At 41.4% G+C, this 12,321-nt stretch overlaps 1 protein-coding gene across 1 annotated transcript in view; it reads right to left on the bottom strand.

Annotated features, from left to right (window-relative positions):
- The window catches only part of CLPTM1L (CLPTM1 like), a 1,829,238-nt gene that overhangs the window by 1,260,188 nt on the left and 556,729 nt on the right, over positions 1 to 12,321 (bottom strand). The window contains exon 4 of the mRNA XM_085606118.1: positions 12,070 to 12,215. Coding sequence (XP_085462244.1) covers positions 12,070 to 12,215 — 146 coding nt within the window. The remainder of the gene's footprint in view (positions 1 to 12,069; positions 12,216 to 12,321) is intronic.

The raw sequence follows: 12,321 nt of genomic DNA, 5'->3' as shown, positions 1-12,321 counted from the left end.
GTTAGCCAATCCCTTAAGAGTTTGATGGTGACTGCATTGTGATTAATTTTCGCAGGCCACAGATGGTCCGTTTATTAAGTTTTTGTGAGTTAACCTTTACCCAAAGTACTAGTATCTGCGCTCTTCCCTTTTTTTTTTTTTTTTTTACAAACCTTCATTTGGGTCTCTTGCAAATAAACTGGCCCCTACTCCTTTGTTTAATAGGTTTCAGGCTTTATCAGATTTAAATGCCCAAGACTGACAACTATCTGTATTAGAACATGAATTATACTTTTCCGATGGTTCTCATGCTCCTGCATTTAATCTTCCAATTGATGTTCAAGATGGCCAGTTAACTGCAGTTAAGATTAAGGCAGATACTGATATGAGTACATTGAATAGGAATCTAGGAGGACCTCAGTTGAGGATTGGTGACCAGGATTGGCTATTTTTGATAACAGAACAGGACACAGCCATGTCCCACAAGATTTCAGATGTACCATTAGTGCCCTTGTCTGACGAGTGTGTGGACATAGCTGAGGTTAATCAGCCATCATATAATAATGGAATGGGTTCCTTTGATCCCGTTAATAATAGCCATGAAGTTTCGGGAACAAGGAATCAGATGGAAATTGCACTTAATCAGCAAATCAGGGAGGAAGGGCAATTAGAAATACGATTGACATCTTGGAATATAGCAGGGCTGATAAGGAATTTAAGGGATGCAGAATGGCAGGAAAATATTGGACAAGGCGAAATATGTCTTTTACAAGAAACCTGGGCTTTGGAAATTCCCCATAAGGTTTTATTCAAAACGTATAGTGTCAATGCTATTCCCTCGGTTAGAGATAGGCCTTCAGGAGGTCTCGTTATTTGGGTAAAAATTAACCTATCTATTGATATATTTCAGTTGGATTTCCATCACAGGACTTAGTTGGAGTGAAGATTCGAACACAGGATAAAACCGAACTATATATAATAAATATTTATAGCAGACCTAGTCCAGCTAGTAAGGAATCTTTGGTGATAGAAAAGTTAGACCAATTTTTAAGTTCAATTGACCCAAGGGCAATGGTAATTGTGGGGGGTGATTTTAATCGTAAATTTGAACCAGTTGTGGGATTTGAAAATATCTTCGAAGAGGAAGATATAGCAAATAATATCCCCCCCTGGAAAGTAGCCCGGTAGTACCCTGTACAGTTGCCATTTCACAGCTGATAAGATTGGTGACAGGACATGGACTCAGAGCTTGTAAAGCCGAATACCTTCTGATAGTCCGAATGGTGCCACATTTAACAGGAGCAATTGTAAGAGCAGCATTGACTACATATTGGTATCTATTGGCCTTTGGCGAATTTTACATAACTTGGTTGCCGAGGTTAGAACGGAGAGTGACCACTATCCCTTACATTTGACACTAGTGGCTCATTTATTTCAATTACCGTTTTTGAATAATGGAGATACTAATTGTAGTGTCATTGAACCATTATTAAGTAATAATCGTAGAGCCTTAAATTGGCTGTGAGAAGTTGGCCTGTTATATGCAGTCCACTACTTAAAGTGGGCACCTTGTACCAGTCCAAACGACCCTTATTGATGAATAGGTTAAAGACAACCTTTATATAAAGCTATCCTAGTGGTAGCTATGGAGAGCAGCCTTCAGGCTAAGTCTCTAAGGAATGTAAAGCAGCTTGGTTTACCAGATTATAACCTCCTGAATGACCAAATGAAAGGAGAACCACACAATGTATATATAAAATATATGTTTTTATTACTAATCACTCTCTACTAACCTCTTTATGAGATTAGAGAACAAGGTACGCAATAGAACAACAGTAAATAGCACAATACACAGCGGGCTCAAGGGGGAGACCAAACCATATATTAAGAAAGTGGTATAACAACACCGACTTGACAAGACACAGTGCCTAGAGCACGTAGAATCGCTGGGACCCCAAGGAACCACCCAAGGTAGTGACACAGGGGACCCACAGGGGACGCGCACAGTGTGAGAACACAGCCGCGAGCTCCGTACAATCCTATGGGAAAGTCGCGGTTGGAATTTCAAAGTTTAAGGACACTTAGGAGAGTACTTTGAGCAAACCCTTTTAAACATAGAAGGTTCTAAGGCCAGCACCCATGTAAGCACCGGAGTAACCGTGTTACCTAACCCAGGGAAGCCGGGTGCATAGGTGTCAAATGGTGTTGGGAATCTTCGTTGTTTTCAATGGCGTGATGCTGCAAAGTGCTGCAGCCATGAAGAGGAAAAGTGTACGGTGTGATCCAAGCCTGAATCGGAGCCGAGAAGAACCTGAAAGCTGAGGGGACAGAGTCTGGGTCTCTTACCAGTGACCAGGGGCTCGGTAGACGAATGCCCACCGATGTCGGGTGCTTCAGGTGAGATGAGGTGAAACTTGACTCTGCAGCCACGGGGACCAGGAGACGTCGACCAGAGTCCACAGGCGAGCTGTCCCACTCAGGATGTCGAGTGCTGGGGGGTCAGTGTCTGGATTGGAGACCAACAAGCCTTGGCAACTGCAACCCACGCGGTTAGAGAAAAGATGCTTCGGTGAGGACCAGCAAGGTCCTGGGGACTCCCCAAGCGATGGAGTCAGGGCACATCTGGAGCAACCAGGAAATCCCACGGAAAGTTAATGATACCTTCACAGTGACCCACAGGTCGACAGACCCGGGATCGCGAAGGGACCTCGAGAGGAATCACAAAATACCAGCCCACGGAACACTCGTGGAGTGTAGGCCAGTAATCTTCGGTGGAAACACTGCTTGGGGTCTGGACTACAAGTAGCCAAAAGCACAGCCTCGGGGATCACCATAAAGCATACGCTGCTGCAAATGTTCACGGTGTCCAGGGGTACGGGTTGCACGGTCCCCACGAAAGCTGCGGGTCTCAGGTTTGCTGAAAGCTCTAGTCGGCCTCGGGGAAGCTTGGGGAACCACCTACTCTGTTGCAAAATCTTTGGAGTCCTTCAGGAGCTGCATAGATGCAAACCGGTCAGATGCGTTGAGGTGCCTGCCTTCCAGGGGAGTAACTTCTTTACTCCAACGGAGATTCTTCAGTTGTCCAGCAAAGAGTAGATCGTCGAAGGATACTTGGTTTCTGTAGCAGAGTTTAGTCAAGGTAATATCTAAAGTCCTGTAGTCAGGGGTTCTTCTTTATATCCAAGGAAGGGGTGGGACAAACTCTGGGGACCCACCTATGGGAGGGTCTGGACAGAGGGGTGGCAACACCCATGTCCTTTGTCCAGTTTCATGCCAGAGCAGGGGCTGATAGCCCCTGCAACCGGGTTGAGCTGGACTATGCACAGGCACACCAAATGTACCCCCAGTGCAGACATCAAAGCACTCTTGGAGTGCACCCACCCAACCCCAATACACAAATGCCTGTCTGGAAGGTGGTCACACCTCCCTGTGACAGGAAACCTATTGTCCAGCCTCCCCTGCCGGAGTTTCGTCCAGCAGCAGGTGGGCAGATGCATGTCTGTGGCTGGCAGCATCCATCTTGTGATGCCAGGGTCGAGAAAGCTGCTACCGGGTGTACCGGTGTTGTCATATTTCTCCCTCTAGGAGGGTGGAATCATACCTCCCCCGCCAGTTACTGGCGGGGAGGTATGATTCCAAGGTGTTTGACACCAAACACAACATGTTTCCATGCAGCCGTTTTACAGTTAGCCTTTTAAAGTTAGTTTACCGCGAGGTTATAATGCACTTAAGAGTATATGGTTGGCTGCATCACAAACAACCACAGAATAGAGGTTCCTAAGGCTGCAGAGGGGCTCTGCTCATGCAGGAGCACCATCTCACATACAACCCGGCACCCTGCCTTCAGAATTGAGAAGGCCTGCCATAGGGGTGACTGATAGGTTTATATGTGCAGTGATATGGATATAGTGAACCTATATCTAAGTAAGGGATGCATGCACCACCTTACACAGGCTGCTGTAGCAGACCAGTTGTGTCATTTTGAATGGTCTCCAAGGGGTGGCATGATACATGCTGCAGCCCTGAGAGGCCTCTGGGGTACCTATGCCCTGGGTATATAGTATACCATATACTAGGGACTTATAAGGGTACCCCAGAGTCCAATCTGGAGTGTACCTAAAGTACATGCAATCAATTTTGAGGAGAAAGCAGCTAGACTGGGGTCCTGGACAGTAGGAACCCAGCCAGTCTAAGTCGAAAACAGTGAAACATCAGCAAAAAGTGGGGGTAACTATAAGAAGCAGATCCTACTCTCCTACAATGGCCATCTATAGGGGGAAATGACAAGGCTATGAAGCAGATATATATTTTTGTAGACACTATTTCTCCATATGTTGATTTGCCTGCTGCAGATTTCCCAGTTATAAATATATATTGTGCAATGGTAGATGCACTGAAACCTATTTTGAGTAGGATTCCGAAAGAATGTAAAAGGGGGAAAATTGATACAAGTAATTTAGATAATCCCCGTTATAATAAAGAGTGCCGTGAGGCAAAAAAATAACTTATGTTTGCTTCAAAAACTAAAAATGTTGTGGCCTTAAGGGAGAAAAGGAATAAGTACAAGACCTTACTAGTACAAACTAAGAAAGATTGGGGTGACAATGTCTGGACTGAATGGATCAGTGCAGCCAAAGACCACTCTGGTTTCTGGCGATTGATATCTAAAGGTAATAAAGCGGGAAGATGCAGTAAGGACCTCGTTCTAGACGCTAAAACTTGGGTCAACAATTTTTCCCGTCTTTATTCAAAATCTATGAGTGATACAACATTCAATTTGCAAGATTATGCAATAATCCCAAGTATAGCCCCTCTACATTTTACTTTGGAAGATACTCTGGCAGCAATTGACGCAGTAAAACCGTGGAAAGCACCAGGCCCAGATAAGATACCAGGAGATTTATGACAAAAATGTTTGGGGCCCTTACATTAATTTTCTTTGTAATTCAGTCGCCATGGGTGCAGTAATACCGAAATCTTGGAAAGGGGCTGAAATTACAACTATTTTTTAAAAAGGTAAGACCCTTCGCATTACCGACCGATTAGTTTAATAGATGTTTTACAAAAAATCTATGCTTGACAAATTTTAACAAAATTAAATGACTGGATTGAGGAGAATTGTATTTTATCGAAATACCAGGCTGGTTTTAGAACCAAGATTAGCACAATTGACCAGGTCTTTAGATTTCTTTGTATGAGTTGGAAATACACAGTTTTTAAGAAGGGTCATCTGTACATTGCCTTTGTTGACCTAAAGGCTGCTTTTGACCTCATCCCTAGAAACCTGCTTTGGAAATCCCTAAAAGACCAAAAGGGTTCCAGGGGACATACTCATGCAAATAATAAGATTGCATGAGGATAATTATGCAAAGGTTAGATGGGGTCCGAGGGGTGAGCTCACTGAGCAAATTTGAGTAAGCAGGGGCGTAAGGCAGGGTTGTGTGCTGGCGGCCACCCTATTTTCATTGTATTGAAATGATATTCCGGAGTATTTATTGGGCTGCGAACATGATTCTCCCAAGTTAGGGGAGGTTCCAGTACCCACCCTTTTATTTGCAGATACCAGTTTAATATCTCAAACTCCAAAAGGCTTACAATGTTTAATAGATACTTTTGGTGCATACTGTGAGACTAAGGGCCTGGAAATAAATTCTAGCAAGACAAAATAAATGGCAATTAATCCACATAAGTCTTTTAAAAATAACTTACCTGTTAAAAATCAAAAGCTAGAATTTTTTGCACAATTTTAATTATTTAGGTATAACGTTGGACACTAAAATGACATGGAAACCGCAATTGGAGAAAAGTAAGACTATTTTACTCCAAAACTCTCTACCGATAGTAAACAAATATGAGAGTAGTACTTCTAAGGCGGTATCCCCTGCCCTTGAGGTATACAAGTATAGGGCAGAATCAGCATCTCTTTATGGGGCAGAATTATGGGGGCCCTCATGTAAGAACATTTTTGTGGTAGGAGAAAACAATTTTTTTAGGAAATTATTACGCCTTCCAATGCGTACACCTCTAATCCCTATTGTAATGGACCTAAATGTAAAACGTATAGATCACCAAACGATTTTAATACCATTATTGTTTTGGGTGCGACTGTGGTCTACAGTACAACTTGCCCATTATAAAGAAGGTCTAGAGGAAATTTTAAGGTTCAATCATGGTATAGGTCTACAGTGGCTTAAGAATGTTCATTGCTGGTTCCATAAATTAGGGCTGAAGCACTTTTGGGAGGAACCTGCCCAATTGACTATGGTTTCTAAGAAAATAATAAATCTACCTTTTGGGCTTATATCCAAGACAGTGTGTCCCATAGCTCAGCTGTTGGTACATTAACAACACAGTTTCTTCTTATGAAACCAACTTCGAGCTTTAAGCCATTTCTAGATGAGGTGCAGCCACAGTTAGCAAAATCATTATACATGAAATTTCGATATGGTGTCTTGCAAACTAACTTGAACACATCGAAATGGGTCCGTAAACAAGGGGATGATAATATTGAGTGTTGTATATTATGTCAATCCGGTACAAGAGAAAATGACCTACACATACTATTCTTCTGTCTGGCTTATGCTAAATCCAGGAAGAAATGGATTAAACCTATTTGTCGTAATTTGGGCATTAGGTCTTGCTATGAGGCAGAAAGATTGAGAACTGATACTTCTCAAAAGGTTATTTTTAGCGTCAGTAGGTACTTGTTTGATGTAGGTATAATAAGAGCAAAGGAAGGTTTGAAATGTTAGTGTATTGTACTTGGAATACTGTTATTCAATTAGCTTTTGCAAGCTCTTTACAAATTAATAAGAGTATAAGTGGAATGTTATACCAAGTATATATGTTGCATTTAAAGCATCTGCACTTTTAACTAGATTCCTACCAGTAAGTCGTATTTAAAGGATGCCAGATAGTCACTTATAGTCCTTGGTTATTTACAATGTTATTTGATTATGAACTCCTCATACTGTTTTACTTATTTCATAAGTTTAACTTTAACTGTATTTATTTTTTTAAAGAGAGAAAGGTCTTGTATTCAAAATATGAATTTTAATACGTGTGCAAATGGTCTAGCGGTACCTTGGGAAAGGATATGTTTTTATTATTATGATGTGTGATTTGTCATTGTATATCGTTTATGTTTTTTTAGACCGCAATAAAGATTAATTTAAGAATATGGATAGTGCAATGATCGCAGAGAAAGAGGTATTTACACACAGGGGCTGTCCAAAGAAATGGGATCGAAAATGGGCTAAAAGGAATGTATCGAGGGGTGATGTATGTGTTTCCCTAGCAGAGGAACTGCAGATGGAAAAAGGGGTTAATTACCTTGACTCAAATTAGGGTCGATAAGATAATGTACTCAACTTGTATCGCTGTGTGTCAAGAATTCCTGTCATGCGAGGGGAGGAAAACGGTAACCAGCGAAAACGGACTACATCTCCCAGGATGCTTAGCGGTTGAGAGGTTATGTAAACAGGAGAGCTGTTACATAACTCAAGGAAAACACGCCCTTATGTAAACAGGAGAGCTGTTACATAACTCAAGGCAAACACGCCCTTATGTAAACAGGAGAGCTGTTACATAACTCAAGGAAAACACGCCCTTATGTAAACAGGAGAGCTGTTACATAACTCAAGGCAAACACGCCCTTATGTAAACAGGAGAGCTGTTACATAACTCAAGGAAAACACGCCCTATAAAGGGAGGAACCGGGAGGTACAACGCTGTCGGATATTGTGTTTACACCGACGTACCTGCTTAGTGAAGAGCAGTGTTCCGGAGTGGTGCTCCAGTAAGGCAAGAACGGAGGTAGGTCGAGTCGTTACTCCCTGGGCCGTGTCTTGCCCCATCGTCACCTGTGAAGGACCCGGAAGCTCTACCGGATAACCATTGAGCTTCGCTTTTTGACTCGGCTGAGTCAAAGCGCAGTGGCGCTTTTGCTGGTTGGAGTCGTAACTCCCAGCCCGACCAGAGATACAGGGACTGCCAGCTGTAACGCACACCAGGAGGTGTTTGCCGCGTTACAGACTCGGAAGTCCACAGGATCGATTGAGCGGCTGCTCTCGGTTCAGTCTTCTTTGCTTGTGATTGGGGTATCGGTGACGCATCACCAGGAGGTGACTTCGCGTCCCGGTGCAGTCTGAGGAAGAGGTTGAGCGGCTGCTCCCTTCAGGTAGAGACCCCGGCTGGGTGTTTCCCTGACTCCTCGATTCTCCCCAACACTCTTCGTGCCCCTCACAGCCTACCGATTGGCATTGTCGGCCATTTCATTTCTGCCCTCTGTTGGCATACGCCGGGATCGGCGTATATGCAGAGGACGGTTAGGACCATCCGTGCTGTGGGCTGGTAACGTACTTAGCCTGCAGGATTCCAGTGACTATAACCTTTGTTTAATCCTTGTATTATTTTTGCCTTCATTAAAATAACTAAACCTTCACAAGTGGTTGCGTTCTCATTATCGTGTCTGTTAAACGATCCTGAGACGTTCAGGGCGTTACACTGTGTTTGATTGTTCTTGTATTACTGTCATTTCTGAATGCTATATGACCTCACAATGTACCTCACTGTACTGTAACCACTGTTTAATAAAAAGAATATAAAAATTTAAAAAAAAGACTGTGCATCATAATTTACAAGGGGCCAAGCATGTGATCACAGTTTATACTGAAAATAAAAATCTTTAATATTTTAAAATGAGATGAAACTTCTTCAGCACCTGGATTCCAGTGGTCTCTAACTTTTTTTTCCAGAATATCAGTTGGTCATTATACATGTATCTGGGAGAAAGAACTGTAAAGCAGTACTGCTTAATACCCCTCAAATACGAGAAACTTTAAATAGATTGGTCATAAGAAGTACGAGAAAGATACAAAGAGGGGTTACCTCATAAAGGTACAGCACTATACTTGATTATCTGACCAGAATGTAAGCTTTACTTTGAAGTCACAGCTCTCTCCTAAGCAGTGAAATTGGTAAAACAAAACTATTAAATTGTTGAAAAACTACTTCAGGTGGCTTGTCTTCAGTAAACATGCTGATATTTTGTCACATCCTGTGAAACCTGTTAAAAACAATGTCAGTGCACCACAAGGTTAATTACAAACTTACATGATACGCCCACAGTCATGGCACACCATTGGGCAAGGATTTTAACATGAAATTACCAATTTATATGGGTTATGCAATTATTCTTGTAACTGTTGACTCTTCAGGTAAACCAGACGATTTAATACCACTAAAAAGAATCCCTTCTAGCACAATTATTGCACCACTACTGTTACAACAGTCAGCAAGACTTCATGTTATCCCAGTACATAGGATATCTGGCAAGGAACCAGAACTCATTTCTAATTTGTAAATTCTCTTAGGAATAAACACATAAGGTTTAGGTCTAATCTGTCATCCAGCTCCCATCCAAAATAAGCTGGGCAAACAGAATGCTCAAATGAGACACATTACCATGTTTAATCTACGCCATGCAAAATAGTTGGGTGAACTTTGGGTTGTGGAATTTGGACATAACATTTCAATACATGCATCAACTATGCAGTCACAATTCAATTCTACTTATGGCCATCATCCTTGTATGTTTCTCACAAGATACTGAGGATTTCTGACAATATGCTGACACTTTGCTGTATATATTACTCTGTATGCTATCAAGACATATCTGAACAAAATTAAATTACAGTACAAGAAACATGCTGACACCAAAGGACACAAGCTTGCCACGTATCTAATAGGCGACCGGAACTAGTCATCCACAAAACATCTCCTTGTATAGGGATCATGCAAACTTCAAACACAGTTCATGAGAGCGTATCTAGTTGAAAAGATGTTCAACCCAGTTGCTATTCGACTCACTCTTATTAGCATTCTGAGGATATATCCAGTAATTCTTGTATCTATACTGAAACCTGTTCACAGCCACACATTTTGCTCCTTAACCTGGGCCTTTAACTGTAGACAAAGAATTGTAATTTCATGATATCCTTGATTCCAAACTACATAGAGGCATACTTTATTATATTGATTGAAACGTACATGGACCAAATTCTGTAACAAGCAAACCAGTACCTCGGGGTTATGGCTTCCAATTTGGTTAAATCTTTTCATTCTCATGCTACACTTGATATGCACTCTTTTCGGAAGGGAGGTTTCGATGCTCCCACAGACCGTCACACTCACATAAATGGACGTTTGTTTTGCCTCTGTACAGGTACTGCACTTAAAGATACATTGAAGGTGTTAAAGGGGGAAGGGTGCAGAGAACCAGACAACTACATTCATCACCATCAACAGATGAAGACGCATGACATCACTTCCAGTATCAGAGGTATGAACAGAAGGCTAAAAGTCTCTGTAAATTTAGTCAATGTAAGGTTTCTCCTCTCAACAATTTGGTTCTATGTAGGGGGTCCCTGCAGTGGTCACGTCCCCATGAACTGCAGCATTTAAAGTCAATTCTGTAAAATAGCAATTTTTTCATCTTTCTTCCTGATAATTCTGGAATCCGCTCTGCAACATGGAAGGGTCTGGAAAGATTGATATTTTACCTTGCCTACCTTATTCCTGAGAGCGAACTCTTCTAAACAAGTTTCAGTTAGAGTTATTTAGTTTAGGAAGGCTTCCTATGTTTTGGGAAATTAGGCAATTTCCTGGTTAATTGCAGTTGGATGAAGTTACACTGTTGAGAACAATGGCATTATTTTTTGCTACTGAATGAATCCTGGAGACAGTCTTTAGCATACTGCACATCAACAGTGGCATTTGTTTTGGTTTTTGAAGTACTGAATGAATCCTAGAGTCAGTCTTTAGTGTGCATACCATCAACAGCTTTTCTTTCTACTTTCACTAAAGAAACACTTAAAATGATTAGTTCCTGTCTATTGGCCTCTATGCTCAACTGCAGCTCAAGGAGATGAAGCAAACATACTTTCTATACCTGGCCTCTCCCAGACGTTCTTCCCATCAAGTAGCAGCATTGGTTGTGACTTAAGAGGTCGTGGATCAGTGCATCGAACTGTTATTCAAAAACATAACAAGTGTGGCACAATACTTTAAAGGTAGACACTGCAGGAAAGAGAGCGAGGAATCCCTTTTTCCTCACAAAGATTTATTTCCTCCAGAGGTCTTGAATCAGAGTTAAACAAAGCAAAGTTTTGCCATATAGTCTGTGGAATGTTTCGGGACCTCTGGGTAAATAAATCTTTCAGGTATGAATGTGACCCGTCTACATTCCTTGGAATATATATTTGACGAAGATGCAACATTGCTGCTCTGTGATGGGCTATTTTCTGGAATATACTACACTGCCACTTCAAACACATTCAGGACAACCACACTCTTCTAGTTTTTCCTTTTACCTTCTTTTCATATCACGTAGTAAAGTTAGCTAACAGCTTGGCCCTCCTTCTACAAAATTCTTAAGACTCAAGTCTTAAGTTATCGGAATCTTTCTTTACTGGCTGCCGATTAATGTGATCTATAAAGCATTTTAAAATTTGGAAATCACATTTTCAGGTTTTAGAGGAATGATCAGAGGATTGCACATGTGTCAGTTCTGCACGTTTTCCTTTATCAAAAGTTAAAGCCCCTACAAGTCAGTACTATGGCTGTCCCCTTAAAATTAACCTGTGTATCCCTTTCACTTCTAGGTTTGGGAATTTCACAAGCGATAACCTTGATTATATTAAGCACCTTTCAATTGCTTATTTATTCTCAGGAAGCTCGGACACAGCGTTTCAGCATGTATGTGGTGTAGATCACACACTATAGATTGCACAGGACTAACCCACAATGCTGGGGCATTCTGTACACCATTTTTAAAGCGTTAAATTCTCCCCAAAAAATCCATATTTGAATTATGCATTTTTAGTAGCATGGACAAAAACATGAAATTTGAATACTGAAGTCAGCCACACAGCCTACCTCCTATTATCTTGCCTATTCTAAAAGTACATGTTGGATTAGGCTTCCAAATGACTTGTATACTTTGTACCGTAACCATAAATGAAGTATTTAAATCAGAACTAACAATCATTCTGGATGGAAACATCAACGGCAAATTTCACTTTTACTCACATTTTCATGTACCGATGTACATCAGAAGGGAGAGAGGATCCATCAAAAATAAAATCTTCCACCATGACATTTAAAGTCAACTTTGATCTCCAGTGTGAAACAGGCTCGTCCAAGGCATTCGTATCTTTCTTATCTGATTCAATTTGCTTCAATTAAAAGACAGACAAACCTTTAGTATAATCCATTGTTGATGTAAGGCATTATTCTACAACTCTATTTTTGATGAACTACATTGAATACTTTCTGCAGTAT

Source organism: Triturus cristatus, chromosome 5_1 (genome assembly GCF_964204655.1).
Source record: "Triturus cristatus chromosome 5_1, aTriCri1.1, whole genome shotgun sequence".
Lineage (NCBI taxonomy): Eukaryota > Metazoa > Chordata > Amphibia > Caudata > Salamandridae > Triturus > Triturus cristatus.
This window is presented reverse-complemented; position numbering and strand designations above follow the sequence as displayed.